Here is a 16,576-nt window from a genome sequence, read left to right as displayed (position 1 = left end):
TTTTTTTTTTTTTTTTGACAACTGTTTATGTGCAGTATTTAATTTGTTATATACAACAAAAATATAATACATATAAAGCTCATACCATATTCTTTGACTTCAAAGTCAGCAGTGTAATTCTTTTGTGGTGTGTTTGTGAATCTTGTGACCACCTTCCAGATCCCAGGACTACAAATAGAAGCACATCAATCACATCAAATAAGACCTGCAAATGAATGTCCTTCTCCTCTCTACAGATAAATCGAGTGATAATCCAGTCTCAGTTAACTTGTGTCTAGTTACATCAGGTCTCGGTTTCCAACATGAACTCACCTGGCAGGCTGAGGTACGGCATATTTTCCTGATCTAATCCCTTGCTGTGGAAATATGGTTTCTCTCATAGTTGTGATACCTTGAGGATCCTTCAAGAAAAATACTTATTATTAAGAAGTGTGTATGCTTTTTAATTAGTTTATTAAAATATGTTCAGTCACCGCTTAACTGAGCATTTCCCAATCCCAGTTCATGCACGTAGCTCTCTTCTAACGAGCTGGTTATCTGAATCAGGTGTGTTAACTAAGAGACATTCAAAATATGCAGAGCGGGGGGCGCGAGGACTGGGATTGGGAAACGCTGGCTTAACGAATTATCAACAACTGTTTTCAGGAAAGTTTTTGAGAGTACCATGATTTCTACTGATATTCCAGCATGCTCAAATGGTTTCAGACCAGATGTCAGTGAGAAGATCCTGTACTGAACTGCAGTAATAATAATTTGTGATTATTATTTATTTTATTTTATTTTATTTATTTATTGCTTGAATACTTTATTTTTTACTTTGTATCATGACATTCAAAGGAGGCATCTAATGTCAAAGCTTTGATAAATTTCTTACCTGTGCTAGCAGGTGTGTAGATGGGCTTGTCTGTTTGCACAAATATATATCCAGACTGAAATGAGACCATGACCACTTTCTCCAGAGTGGTGGATGGAAATTGAGCTTGTAGATACACATAGTGCTTCTCCAGAGGATCGTCAGAGAAATAGTCCCTATCACTTGGAATCTGAACAGGAGTAAACAATGAAAGATCTACAACATGCATAAAAACAAACTAAATGTAAATACATTTGCAGATTGTACACATATGAAGTTTGCCCTCTGAAGAATCACACACATTCGCTTACATAAAGACAAAGTATGTCGAAGTGGCATCACCTTTATATCTGTAAGGATCTGGAAATTGTTGTCTGCAGTCAATGTCACTGATTTAGACAGTATCTCCAGGTTCTTCTTCGGGTGGTTCTTTACTATGATCCTCACATTCAGGGCTTCTCTAGAGTAATCCTGAGCCTCCACAAACACGTTCTCTGAGGAACCCACCCTCAGCAAATTAGGAGCTGACAGAACATACCTGAGGAGATCAAATCAAAAAGCTCTAAATCCTGAAAAAGAATGTACCGGTATGCATGGTAGATTTACTTTTGAAAGTCAATTTAGAGGAAATATAAATGATACCATAAAGATGTTACACTAAAAAGAAACATTGAACACATGTTGACTGTGACAACATGCCCCAAATCTATAGGACAGAGCTGTCACAGTATATGGGGTAAGTTGTCACAGTGGAATCTGTTTAAGCAATATATAAACAATCGAATAAAACTCAAACTTCATGAAACAGCAGATATGCAAAAGGTGACATTCAAATTTGTCCAACAAATATTGCGAATTAATTTATATTACATTAAAATTACATATTAAATGAATAAAAAATAGAACAATTAGAAAATAAATAAATAAACAAATAAATAAACACGTGACAACATACCCCACTGGAAATATAAAAAAACAACAACATACAAAACCACTGCCATACAAAACACACATTTGTGTGACTGAACCTCTAAGCTTGTATTAAGCTAAATAGCCCCTAATAATACTAATAATAAACGCACGTGAATTAATAGCCTAATAATAAAAACTGTATGTTTTGATACTCACAGTGGGTCAGATAATGTGAGGAGCGGTGAAGACAGAAGAACAACAGTCAGAAACAGCAGCTTCACGTCCATCTTTTCCTTTCTGTGCTTGTCTGTTTGTGCAGACTGGAGTCGAGCGCACTTTTACCTGAACTCACGCCCGCCAAAACTTCCCATATGAATTCATGCGCTGTAGAACTGATTAAACCAAAGCAGGTTGTACGGAAATGATGTTCATGTATTTACACAATTGTATAATTTATTTTCTTTCTTTCTTTACTATTTTCATTTGAAACGGTTTTAGCTCTTTAAATCTGACAGAAGAGGCAGATCTTCAAGGAACACCACTCTAAATCCAACCCTAAATAAAGGAGGACTAACAATAGGTTAAAGGTTTAAAGGAGACAGCGCCAGAACTAGAACAACAATGCCTCACAGAAATGATAGGATTTTATTTATTTATTTATGTTTTCTCCTGATGAACGATAAAAATAATGACAACCAATTAGAATCCTCCCTACTTAAAAATGTGCGTAACTGCACTAGAATAAACAGTTATTGTCGGTTGGTGTGTACAGGTAGTGGTTATGGTTTTCGTTCCGAAGGGGTTTTAAATTCATAAAATTTGTGTCGCTGACAACCTAACGGGTTAATCAGACACAGAGAATCTTACGGAACTGATTGTGGTACAGAACAGAGTCCACCGTAGTGAGATTTCCCGTAAATGACCTACAAAAACCTGTTGTGTAAATGCAACCTTTGATAAATCCGCCACTCTTCTATTGATCAGTCCGGGCTGGGGGAAAAAGTGCAGTATTTCAGCTGGTTTTATTTAAGCTGTTGAAAGGTTTTCTGGATTTTTGTTTTTTTCATAAATCGGATGATTAACTCTCATTGTTAAATGAATTATAATAGAGCTTACATGCTGTAAAGGTTTTACTTGTACATCAATGATCCAAAATAAATAAATAATAAAAAATAAAAAACTGTACAATGAAACGTGTACTTTATTAGTGACACATTAAGCATGATTAAGTAGGGGCGCGGCTCTGCTGCAGACCCAGTTCTTCACGCGTTTGTTATTATTCTTTGTTTTGTAGTGTTCGACAGTTGTTGTTTTGTTGTTGTTGTTGTTTTTATTGTTTTCTAAACATGAACACTCGCTGGTTTCTGGCTTGGCTGGCCGTGTTTGTGATCGCGGCCGGCTCGGGCGCGAGTGTGGTGACTGGGTGTCCTTACACGCGGGAGGAGCTTAACTGTTCCAGTCTCGATTTTGTAAGTCACAAATTGATTTACCAGAAGACTGCCACGAATTGGTGAGGAATTCGAGGATAAATTATCAAAGGCGTTTTCCTAAGAAACGAGGATCAAGAGGAGGGGTCCGTCAAAGGACTAAAAGAAGAGGTTTTAAACCCCCCCTAACAGGTGTTACGGTTTAACTGGTTTCCGTGTTATCTGGTGACCAACTTCCTGGTTCAGGTCTCCGCTCCAGATGTGATGGGACGACCGCAGCAGATTCGCCGATTCTGAAAGTACAAACGTGATATTAAACTGTCTAATAAACGCACACTTGCTCATTACATGATTTTGGTATTCTTGTAAAGATTACAAATGATTAGTATGATCGCCCGTAGCGGCTGAATTGCGGGAAAGAAAAGAAAAAAAGTCTGTTAGGCAGGGGTTTCCAACACGCGCGCTAAAAACAATGGCGCTGGGAGACGCCAGTAATGAATGCACTGAGCTACCGAGCAGTACTGATCCAATGGCGGATTTTTGGATTCAAATAGGATTTTACTCTTGGCGTGACATTATGTAGCTGATCGGATCAAATGTGCCTGTGTTAACTTGTGACCTGTGTTTACTTATTATGAAAATTAATATTAGTATTATGACATGTTATGGTTTGTGATGTTAATTTCATTGAGACAAGCGGATAATTCACGATTATTTGTAGTCTTTTGAAAATTAACCATGATTTTACCACAGCATTTGCAGTAAAACCATAGTAAACTCAAACAACCATGGTTTAACTATGACTGTTGCAGTAAAACCATAGTAAGTACAAAAATAACCATTACTATAGCATTTAAAGTAGTAAAACCATAGTAAAAATAAAATCTACCATAGTTTTACTACAGTAACCATGGTTTAACTATGACTGTTGCAGTAAAACCATAGTAACTACAAAATAACCGTTACTACAGCATTTGCAGTAAAACCATAGTTACAACATTTACCATAATTTCAAAAACTATGGTCACTATAGTCATAGTTACCAGTTTTACTGAAGTATTACTACAATGTTACTATAGAATATGACATCGAAGCATGGTTTCAAAAATAAAAAAAAACACATGGTTACTATAATCATGCTTGCTAGTTTTACTATAGTAAAACCATGGTTAAATATTGTATAAGTATAGCACTTTTCACAATACTTATCATTTCAAAGTAGGTTTACAGAATATGCATATTTCAAGGTTACAATTTAAAAACATCCTTTAATCAGCCAGAGGTGACTGAGACTCACTGGGGAAGACCATCTTCTGGCAACAAAATAATGTCCATATGACAGTAATTCATAAAACAAGTCATGTGTTCTGTGCTGTCAGCATCGAAGGCTATCTTCATGGCAAAAACTGAGTTACAATAATACAACAGTTGCATAAACACAAATTAAAAACCAGGCAAACAATAAATACGCAGTTAAAAATTTTAAAATATTTTATTTAAAGTCTCTATTTTTGTGTTCAGTTAAACATTATCCTTCAACATTATTAAAGGGCAAGTTCAACAATTTTCAGTCCATTTTGTATTGTTACAATGTTGGTAACATATGTAAAAGAACAATGTTTATTCTTTCTCCAAGATACCCAGTGTATTTGTCAGCAAAACTGATGCAAAACAGCATTTTTTCATTTAGATGCTGCAAAAGTGTTTGTGTCATTTTGTCAAAATTCATTTCATTTTGCGTCATCTTGCGAAGTGCTGCTTACAAATAAAAGGGGACAAATAGGGTCCATATAACTCCGAGAAAGAGTAAATATTGTTCATTTACAGATATTACAGACATTGCAATAATACAATAGCGGGTTGAAAATTGTCAAACTTACCCTTATAGGCAATATAAGGATAATATTTGTTTTGTGTGTCCAGTGTTTTGTGTGTCCATGTACAGTTGCCGTCATCTGTAGTCTTTGTGAGCGTTGGCATCTTCACAAGTGAGTTTGGATCCAAACTGGAGCTGGCTTCATCTCTAGTAACCTCGGGATGGGCATCCTAAGATAGAAACAGGAAATCAAAAGAAGAAAGTTTAGCATAGCTGCTGTTCATATTATTCAGACATATAACTGGAGTGCAAGGTTATCAGATGTGTTGTGTGAATACTTGGCTAAAACTACACATGCCACAGTATATTTAAGTGGGTGGAACATCATATTTGTAATTTACACTACTGTTAAATGTTTGGGGTCAGTAAGATTTTTTTACGTCTTTGAGAGAAGTCTCTTCTGCTCACAAAGGCTGCATTTATTTGATCAAAATGAAGTAAAAACTATTTAACAACAGTTTTCTGCATATTATGCAATGTAATTTATTTCTGTGATCAAAGCAGAACATTCATTACTCCAGTCTTCAGTGTCACATGATCCTTCAGAAATCATTCTGATACGCTGATTTGCTGCTCAAGAAACATTTCTGATTATTATCAATGTCAAATGCTGTACTGTTTTAAAACTTTATTCACCAAAGAATCCTGGAAAAATGAAGCAGCACAGCTGTTTTCAACGCTGATAAGAATCAGAAAATTAAAATGATTTCTGAAGGATCATGTGACACAAAATTCAGCTTTATCATCACAGGAATAAATTATCTCTCCAAATATATTAACAGTTATTTTAAATTGTAGTAAATTGTAATAATTTCATACATTAAACTGTGGTTGGAATAAGAGACTTTCAAAAACATAAAAAAAACAAAATAATCATACCAACCCAAACTTATGAAACAGTGTGTATGTTCGAGACTTTACTTACTAGTCCTGCGGTTTATAGCATCTTGGTGATGTTGTCTTACAGGAGTTCACACTGACTCTGCTGGGTGCAGCAGGTCATCAGCACTGAAGAATCTAGGAACAAAACAAGCAATTTGACACAGAGCAAACAATATTTAGTTTGCAACTCCAGATTTATTAGAAGGAAACGAGCTAGAGCAGCAGTAAAATGCAGATAAAAGAAATATATATATATATATATATATATATATATATATAGAAATATAATAACATATACATATATAACTAATACTACTAATAATATAATCTTAAGATAACAGAATCTATGTTTTTAGTTTTAGGTCGAGTGTCACTTATGTTCAGATAAAATCTTACTAAACAAGTCTCTAGTTTTGTGTTCAGTTAAACATTATCCTTCAACATTATTAAAGGGTAAGCTAAAACATTTTCAGTCCATTTTGTATTGTTACAATGTTGGTAACATGTAAAAGAACAATGCTTATTCTTTCTCCGAGATACCCAGTTACAAGCATTAGTGACAGAATCATCAGCCAATCAAATTTTGAAGTTCAATGACGGTGCTACCCCCAGCATTATACCGCCCTTTTAGTGAGGGATTTCCAAGGTACGAAAGTGAAATTAAATGAAAAGAAAATGACAGCTGCAGTCATCGGCGCCTACACCAGATCTTGTTGCCTAGCTACTAAAAACACCTTTTCAAGACGCTCTTTTGAAGACAAACGAGAATGACTGAGAAAGGAAGACCTACACCCAAACTGAATTCGCTAACAAAGGCCAGGAAAGTTTTTATGCGCCATTTCAAAGATTGCAACTATGAGTGGCTAACAGCTAGCACCGAGCACAAGTTATTTTGTTGACGTGTTTACTTTTTAATCCAAGTAAAGAGGCATGGAATGATAGACCCAGGGACTTTATTTACAAGTGACAGGTGAGTGCTTTATTATTTGATGAGTATTGTATCATGCACATTGTTATGGAGGTGTACATGGTGCGTTGATAATACTGTGGTGTGGTGTGTGGATGTCCAGCATTTGTACAGTTTTGCTGCTTTGGGCACGTTGTCATTTTAGAGTGACGTGAATGTGCATAGTGACTTGTGTATTGGCGGATTACTTTTACTGATCATGATGTAGGAAAATTTACTCTGCATTTAACCCACCCTAATCTAGCCTACTGTTGAAATTGTTGATCAGCAGTCACTGTTGTTGTGCATTACGCATATGGCTACATTAGCTGTAACAGAGATGTGTAAAATGTGTACATGTAGTTTACAGTTGCTTACTGAAGGCCCTGACTGAAACCCCACGGTACGCCACTGTCTGACAGTAGCTTCACTCCAACTCTGCTGGGTGCAGCAGGCCATCACCACTGAAGAATCTAGGAAAGAAACAAGCAATCTGTCACAGAGCCAACAATATTTAGTTTGCAACTCCAGGTTTATTAGAAGGAAACGAGCTAGAGCAGCAGTAAAATGCAAATAAAAGAAAGAATAATATATAACAATTAACAAATATACAGTATATATATACACACACACATCTATGTTTTTAGTTTTAGGTTGAGTGTCACTTACGTTTTAATGTCAAGGCCTTCTTAAAATTGGCTAAATATATTTTGAAAAATGCACATTAATATATTTCATGATCTATATTTCAGCTTCTTCAGTTCACCTGTATTTTTCTAAGTCAGTAGCTCCCTTCAGAAATGTTGAAATCTTGGAGCTTCCCTTCTGTTATGTAGAGTTTCTTTCTGTCCTCCTGAAATCACAGAACAATTTTTATTAATATTTGTTTACCAGTGATGTCATCGATTCAGTAAAGTCTTTTCCAACAACCCTTTGACAAATCGCCAGGAAAACCTTTACAGAGCTAACAAAATCTCTCATATGGGTAGTTGACATATCAATGTGTCCTATGGTGTGACAGCAAAAAAAATAAAAAAAATAAAATTAAATTAAAATAAACTAACATTGAAGATAAACCTCTCTCATGCTATTTGTAACTCTAAGAATGAAGATACATTTTTCTCAAGTTATTTGTAGTTTTTTTTTCTTCTACATTTTTGCTGTCACACCATAGGACACAGTCCAATTTTTATTTTATTCGAATATTTGATTAAAAGCCCAGGGTTTCATAAACACGAGCTCAATCTAGAGTTAGCCTACCTGAAAACTGCTAAGATGCTAACAGACTTTTTCGAAGACAATAAACCATTTCTATAAAATAAATATTTAATTGAAACATGTCAATAACAAGTAAGAAACGTGTCAGGGACGTTTGTATGTAATATTTTTGTGATTAAGTTTAGGGACTATACAGTACTTACCTGAAATCAGTGAAAACCGCAGCGCGAGACGGAGATTACTGTTCGCCAGTAGTTGTGTCAAAGCCCCGTTTCCATGGCAACTCTGCTCCCCGCTCGCGCAGAGCTCAACGCGTACACAGCATTTACACAAATAAACATATAGGATTAAAATATTACATTAATAAATTACAGTCTCGTTCCATTAATATTCAATAATGAACTTAAAACTCAATTTGCAGTTCAAAAAGCAACAGCAACAATAGCTCACCCTATAGAGACGTTTCTGGCAGCCTGTAAAAGAGTGAAAAACACGGCGAAAAAGCAGTTAGGACTTCTCTTTAATAATCCGCTTTAACATTTCCCCTCAGAGAAATGTATGGAAACGCATTAAGGCATAAATATTAATTTCAAAAAAAAAAAATCGCTAGCGTGACCGTTAGCTAAACAAGTTAGTTGGAAATTAGCCACAGTCTCTTCACCTGTGCTGTAGCACACCAAATGTGCCTAACTAGTACCTTTTAAGTGTCACAGAGTTAACAAAGTAGTATTTTTTTTTGTAATTTAGCTGAAGTTAAATCTTACCTGAAAGCAGATGTCGCCGGGATGAGTGGCTTCTCTCTGTGGGTTGCTAATGCCGAGTTCACACTGCACGATTTTAGCCCGATTTTTCACTCGCCGACAGGTTTTGATAAATCGCCGACAAATGCCCGACATCGGAGGCAAATCGGAGCTCGTTCACGCGAGTGACAATCGGGCAGAGTGAATTACCAAAGACACGATCTGAGGGAATCGCCGACGCCTGTGAAATATTTGGCATGCTAAATATCTGGAGCCGTCGGCGATTCACAATCACGCTGTGTGCAATGATTTCTGACTGAAAACTACATCACGATGACTTTCAGCCAATGAGAGACAAAGATACAGGGCAGAGGGAAGTTCAGTGAGGAGTTATACACTGTAAAAAATGATTGTGATTTTAACAGTAAAAAACTGTAAAATACCACAGTAATAACCTGTTAAATGATTAAGAGTAAGTTTCCTTACTATATACAGTGAATAACTGTAATAGATCTAACCTTTGTTTTCGAGAAAGTAGCCTCAGAGTCGACACTCATAGACTGTGTCTGAAACCACTCCCTACACCCTCATTCACTAGTCCTACATTACTTCACTATATAGTCCACTAGACAGCGTTATTGAGAACATATGAGTGAATTCAGACACTGATGAACACCTGCTGTTAACAAACACAATCACTGAAGGAAAGAACAAGAAACAAAACTACAGCCACAGCCTTAAATGAAATCAACTGAAATAAAACAGCAGAGGATGATTAAACAACTCCACAAACAGCAGCTCCACTTATTACTAACCAGTTTGACTTCATTTCTGTCATATATCTACGAATTAACAGAGGTTTATATTTTATTTCAAATGTTTTGTTTTATCTCACCATTTTGGCGATCAGTGGTTGCTTTTGTTATGCTCTTGACCCTTGACTCTTTGAGGTTAGTTTTTCTTTGGCTGTTATGACTGTGTTTGTAAACAAGTTATGACAAGAAAAGCCAAGAGTGTTTGTAGTTTTGGTTAAAACTTAAAAGTGGTGATCATCTTCTAATGACCTGGATCGCTGATCTCAGTTAGTGTCAAACAATGTGGGTGATTTGTAATTAATTTCATATTGGCTATGGTAATAATATTACTCCACAAGTTAAGCTGACAAACCATTATGAAAGAATTTAAAACCTTTTATGCACAAAACCTTCAGAGTTACAGCATCATTTAGAAACACACAGACATCAGGAATCAGCACATGAACCTCAACAATGGTGACTATTAATAATAAAAAAAAACAATTCATGCTGCAAAGCATGCTGGGTGCCAGTACAAAACTCCCAGAATGCACTGCAGCATGAATAAATTATGCAGCTGAATGTTCTTAATATTTTCTTTATTTGCTTTTATTTTGGTGTTGTTTTTGTTGTTACTTTTCAGTAGACTGTTTTGTGATGTTCAGAGTTGAACCGTTTTTAAATTTTTAATATCGTTTTGATTGTCACCAATTTTGAGATTCATACGCTGATTGTTGATGTCTGTGTGTGTTTAATTTCTGCCGTAGTTCAATGCATTTATTTGTGCATATTCTGGTTAGAGCTGTTTCACAACATTTGATTACTGTAGCAATTAATGGTGCAATTAACATATCACATGTTTAATAAGAGACTTAACATGGGATAACCAGTGAATTAAACTAGATCACGACGGTTTTGACATCACAAACATCAGTCTCCGATGATGATAGATTAATTTGGCGCTTTTGCTTTAAAAACTGTGCTTAATAAACACAGCGAATTAAAAGCAACCAAACAAAAACCAATGTTAAAGAGTCACGAGTCAAGAGCCCAACTAAAGCACCCACTGATCGCCAATATGGTGACTTCAAATGAAAGTACAACAACTAAAATCTCAATAAGAGCTTTTGTACACATGACAGAAATAAAGTAAAAGTGGTTAGTAATAAGATGCTGTTTGTGGAGTTGTTTAATCACCCTCTTCTGAAATATTGAGAGATTTCATGTGTTTTATTTCAGTTGATTTCATCTTGGCTTTAGCTGTAAGTTTTGTTTCTCTGCTCTTGTTTCTCGTTCCTTCAATGATTCTACTTGTTAACAGCAGGTGTTCATCAATAAAGCACAATCCTAATTTAATTAGTCACTTAATTCTCTCATTAATTCATCACTGCTTCAGTGTTACTTCAACACTCTGTAGTGTGGACACATAGAAGTGCTCTTTATAACTGAGGATTTTGCTGTGGGATTAAAGGGGTTAAATTTGTGAGATGACAAAACATTCTGTGGAACGTCATTTTAACAGAAATATACCGTAAATTTAATTTACGGAACAAACTGTAAAAAACAGTAGATTACTGGCAACCACAGCTGCCGGTATTTCACCGTAAAATCAAGAAAATAAACAGCAAAATACTGTAAAACCTAACAGTCAACTTCCTGTTGTGTTTTGTGGGTCACCATTGTGCTGGAGAGTAGAGCCTGTGTTTAAGTCAAGGACGGACAGAGAGACACTGATGTTATGCTGCATGTTGCTTTATTTAAAGGCAATAACTGTGTAGCTACTGATATAAAGAGAATCTCTTTGTTAGTTTTAATCACGCATGTATGTGTGTTGCTGTTATTTGCAAGAGTTTTGAGCTGAATTGGTGACTTTGCATAAATCAGTAAGATTTTCTTCATGGATTTAAACAAACTAGAAAGTAGTTCTCAATACTCTTATGCTCACATTACATAAACATTATAAATATTAGTTTATAAACAAATGGCAGTTGGATAATTTAAGCGTAGTCGGTTTCTGCAAATAAAATGTCTTAACTGAAAGGTTTGTGTATTAACATTGTATCAGTTAATGAGATACGGTTTTTCACTGTAAATTTAAACAGTTCTGTAAATCCTAAAATGTTGCTACCGTCTTTTTCACGGTAAAATTCTGGCAACCACAGCTGCCGGTATTTTTCCGTAAATTTAACAGATTTTTTTTTACAGTGTAGACCATATCAGTATTTTAATATTATATCATACAGAAACGAGCACAAACGCTTGACCAGCCACAACATCAGCATAACAGTTACTGCAAATTATTATTCACCACTCTTTGCAGAACACAATCCCTGTTCCCTGCATCTCCCTCCTGCATAATTTGTTTTTGTTTTTGTAGCTGGAAATCAGTGCACAGACCATTTGCGGGTTATATTGTTTTAATACTTCCAGTCTAGCTCGAGAACAACGGGCTGACACACGCAGGTTCTCGCGTTATTTCCTTATCACTTCTCGCCTGTGTTTTGTTGTGAAACGTAGTTTGTGGATCAGACAGAGTTGTCGGCGATTCTTCCTATTGTGAAATCGTGCAATGTGAAAGCCCCTGTCGCCGATCCATCGTGCAATGTGAACACAGCAGCGACTGAATGATACCCCAGATAGTCATGCAGTGTGAAAACAACAGCGATCCGACGAGTTTGAAAATCGTGCAGTGTGAACTCGGCATAAGGTGCCGACGACTGATGAGCTGGAAAACAGAGCACTGACCGAATTATAATCGACCTACGCCTGGCCGATGTTTATTAGATGTTTCAGGTAGTGAGGCCGACGTTTCGATATTGGGCCGACGTCGGCCAGACGTACGTGTGCTGTCTGGGAACTAGCCTAAATTTCTGGCTACTGTGGTTTAATTACAAACGCTATCGTTAAACTATTTACTATAGTAAAAACATGGTACATTTTCTTCAGAGACTAGCTGATGTCTCCTCATTTGATTAATTTAAAAACTTTGTTATTTCCACGTTGTTTTCGCCGTTATTTTCTCGTAGAAATACTTTGGAAACGTGACTTGATTTATTATTTGATTGTGAGTGAAACATAAACATTATATTCTAGTTGAAACGCTGCTTATATATTACTTTGTAAACCTGTTAACTTGGGCTTTGCATTCACTAGCTGTTTATTATTATTATTATTATTAGCCTATAACAGTATATAAAATATTAAAATGTGATTTTCCCCCACTTTCACTTTTTCACTTTTTTTTAACTTAAATTATAGATTATATATATATTTTTTTTAATGAAAGATCAAATGGATAAACAATGCAGACTTATTTTCATAGCCTTCTTTGATCATATTTACCTAGGGTATGAATAATTTCGAGCACAACTGTAAATGATAGCCCAGATAGCACACGTACGTCTGCAAGATGTCTGTTAAAGATCTGTTGATCTGGAAAGCATCTGCTGTCTACAAACATCTGACAGACATCTATAAGATGTCAGTTTTACATACATTCTAAATCATAAACATCTTAAAGACATCTAATAGACGTCTATTTGACATCTAAAAGGAGACGTCCTATAGATGTATTGCAGATGAGCAAACACCCTAAAAAATACGTCTTGCAGATGTAAATGCAGATGTCAAATAGACGTCTCCTTGATGTACGTGTGCTATCAGGGCTGTAAACGTGTTACCTTGTGACTTGCGTTCAGTAGCCGATTAATTCTACATTTACATTTAGCAGACGCTTTTATCCAAAGCGACTTACAGTGCATTCCGGCTATACATTTTTTTTATCAGTATGTGTGTTCCCTGGGAATTGAACCCATGACCTTTTGCGCTGCTAACACAATGCTCTACCACTGTGGCTCAGTGGTAGAGTTCTAAAAGCTCTAAAAGTTAATATTTTATATACTGTTATAGGCTAATAATAATAATAATAATAATAATAAACAGCTAGTGAATGCAAAGCCCAAGTTAACACGTTTACAAAGTAATATATAAGCAGCATTTCAACTAGGATATAATGTTTACGTTTCACTCACTATACAATCAAATAATAAATCAAGTCACATGTTTCCAAAGTATTTCTACGAGAAAATAACGGCGAAAACAAAGTGGAAATAACATAAAGTTTTTAAATTAATCAAATGAGGAGACATCAGCTAGTCTCTGAAGAAAATGTACCATGTTTTTACTAGTAGTTTAACGATAGCGTTTGTAATTAAACCACAGTAGCCAGACATTTAGGCTAGTTGTCTCAATGAAATGTACTTTAACATCAGGAACCATAACATGTCATAATACTATATAATATTAATTTTCATAACAAGTAAACACAGGTCACAAGTTAACACAGGCACATTTGATCCGACCAGCTACATAATGTCACGCCAAAAGTAAAATCCTATTTGAATCCAAAAATCCGCCATTGGATCAGTACTGCTCGGTAGCTCAGTGCATTTATTACTGGCGTCTCCCAGCGCCATTGTTTTTAGCGCGCGTGTTGGAAACCCCTGCCTAACAGACTTTTTTTTTTTTCCCCCCCGCAATTCAGCCGCTACGGGCGATCATACTAATCATTTGTAATCTTTACAAGAATACCAAAATCATGTAATGAGCAAGTGTGCGTTTATTAGACAGTTTAATATCACGTTTGTACTTTCAGAATCGGCGAATCTGCTGCGGTCGTCCCATCACATCTGGAGCGGAGACCTGAACCAGGAAGTTGGTCAGAGACTTTAGGCAAAGTCATCTGCTATGTTTTACAGAGACTTGGTTAAGAGAAGATATACAGGACATTGCTTTAAATGGCTATACAATTAGAGCCGACAGAGACAATGTTACATCTCGTAAGTCCGTGGGAGGAGGTTTGTGCTTTTTTGTGCATAACAAATGGGCAACACATTTTCGGATTAATGAACAAGTATGTCCCACAGACTATGAATTTATGTCAGTGTCTTTTAGACCTTTTTATTTGCCCCGGGAATTTGGACGGATTACTGTCATTTTAACATAAGTCACAGGCCCGAATAATGAAGAAGCTGCAAACAAAATAACAGAGAGTTATAATGATGCTTTGACCTGCTCATCTGATCAACCAATTTTAATTCTTGGAGATATGAATTTATGTGATCTATCAAGCTATTTTCCTACCCTTCATCAGTATGTGGACTGCCCCACTCGATCAACACGCATATTGGATAAATGTTTTGGCAATATAGTTGATGGATATAAAGCTGTGTGCCGCCCTCCTTTGGGGAGGTCAGATCATAATATCATACATCTGTTACCTAAATACCGAGCTAAGTTTAAACAAGAGAAACCAGTGACTAAAGAGATACAACTGTGGACAGATCAGAGTAAAGAAGAACTTAGAGACTGTTTTGAGGACACAGAGTGGCAACTGTACTTTGATGCATGTGAAGATGTACATGAGATCACTGACACCATTACATCTTATATAAGTTTTTGTGAAAGTAATTGTGTTAAGACTAAAACAATTCAAATGTTTTCAAATAATACTGTAGGTTATGGTTTACTAAAGATCTTAAAATGAGTTTAAATGAGAAAAAAGTAGCCTTTTTAAATGGTGATAAGGAACTGGTTAGAGACAAAAGGAAGGAATTTAGGGGTCTAATTAGGAAAGCTAAACTAGCATATAAGGATAAGATTGAAAATAGGTTATATACAGGCAATGCTAAGAAGGCGTGGGAAGGGCTTAATAGCATTATGGGAAGAGAGAAGAAGAAACAGGTGTGTTCTTTACAAGGTGCAAATTTTGTAGAAGATTTTAATGTTTTCTTTACTAGGTTTGATAGGGGGGAATGTACTACAGAATGTGAGATAATATGTTTTAATATTCCGGCATATGAGCCTATTAAACTTAAGGAGTATGAAATAGCAGCCAGTCTTGCTAGCATTAAGCCAAATAAAGCACCTGGCCGAGATGGGCTAAAGGGCCGTGCGTTAAAAGATTGTGCTTTCCAACTAACTAGTGTCCTTACCCGATTGTTCCAGCTCCTGTTAAATTGTAGGGTGGTTTCAAATTCATGGAAACAAACAAAGATTGTCCCAGTACCTAAAATATCTAATGCCAATCGGTTAAAAGATTTTAGACCGATTGCTCTAACATCTATGTTAGGTAAATGTATGGAACGAGTACTAATGAAGCATATTTGGAATAGTGTGGTTAAAGATTTGGACCCCCTTCAGTTTGCTGAACAATCATTGTAAATACAGGAGTTCCACAAGGAACTATTTTATCACCCTTACTTTTCTCGTTGTATACAAATGAATTTAAGATACAGGATTCAGATTTTAATTTATTTAAATATGCGGATGATATGGCACTTGTTGGCCGGTTGTGTAAAGCTGGAATAGAGGGAGATATGCAGTATTATAGTTATATAAATTTGCTTCAAAATTGGTGTAAATTGAGTTCATTGGAGATAAATGTAAACAAAACCAAGGAATTGGTCATTAGTAGGAATAAATCAGATATTATTGAAGGGTTAGAATCTCTGATACTTGATGGACATCAAATAGAGAACGTTGGAAGTTTTAAATATTTAGGAACATTCATAGACAGTAAATTGATATTTGCTGGTAATGTGGAGTATGTTTTTAAAAAAGCAATGCAGAGATTACACCTTATTAGGAGGTTACAACATTTTGGAGTGAGTCAACATATTTTAGAGATGGTTTATAAGAATCTTGTTGAGAGTGTTATATGTTTTAATATGACTATGTGGTATGGACTATTGCCAGTTAAAGAAAAGCAAAAACTGGGTTGAGTAGTTAAAATTGCTAGTGCAATTGTAGGACAACCACAAAAACAACTGAATGAAATTTACCAAATAAGAGTCAAACAAAAAGCACAGGTCATTATTGAAGATTGTTCTCATCCCTTGAATATTAAATTTCAGCTTTTACTATCAAA

At 35.8% G+C, this 16,576-nt stretch overlaps 1 protein-coding gene and 1 long non-coding RNA gene across 2 annotated transcripts in view; both read right to left on the bottom strand.

The window, feature by feature from the left end:
- The window catches only part of LOC131545887 (complement C3-like), a 30,962-nt gene extending 28,889 nt beyond the window's left edge, over window positions 1–2,073 (bottom strand). The window contains exons 1-6 of the mRNA XM_058785094.1: window positions 1,982–2,073; window positions 1,196–1,391; window positions 875–1,043; window positions 664–737; window positions 313–401; window positions 86–168 (exon numbers count right to left, since the gene is read on the bottom strand). Of these exons, the coding sequence (XP_058641077.1) occupies window positions 86–168; window positions 313–401; window positions 664–737; window positions 875–1,043; window positions 1,196–1,391; window positions 1,982–2,052 (682 nt within the window). The 5' untranslated portion in view covers window positions 2,053–2,073. The remainder of the gene's footprint in view (window positions 1–85; window positions 169–312; window positions 402–663; window positions 738–874; window positions 1,044–1,195; window positions 1,392–1,981) is intronic.
- Window positions 2,074–4,003: 1,930 nt separating this feature from the next.
- LOC131545926 (uncharacterized) lies at window positions 4,004–9,352 on the bottom strand. Its single transcript, XR_009272528.1, has 6 exons — window positions 8,879–9,352; window positions 8,318–8,587; window positions 7,663–7,749; window positions 7,275–7,369; window positions 5,994–6,085; window positions 4,004–5,238 (listed from the first exon to the last, which is right to left on the bottom strand). It is a non-coding gene; the product is annotated as an uncharacterized LOC131545926 (long non-coding RNA).
- Between the last annotated feature and the right edge of the window lie 7,224 nt (window positions 9,353–16,576).

The sequence above is a fragment of the Onychostoma macrolepis genome, chromosome 01, assembly GCF_012432095.1.
Source record: "Onychostoma macrolepis isolate SWU-2019 chromosome 01, ASM1243209v1, whole genome shotgun sequence".
Taxonomy (NCBI): Eukaryota; Metazoa; Chordata; class Actinopteri; order Cypriniformes; family Cyprinidae; genus Onychostoma; species Onychostoma macrolepis.
Note: the sequence above shows the minus strand (reverse complement) of the source record. Positions and strands in the feature narration are given on the sequence as shown.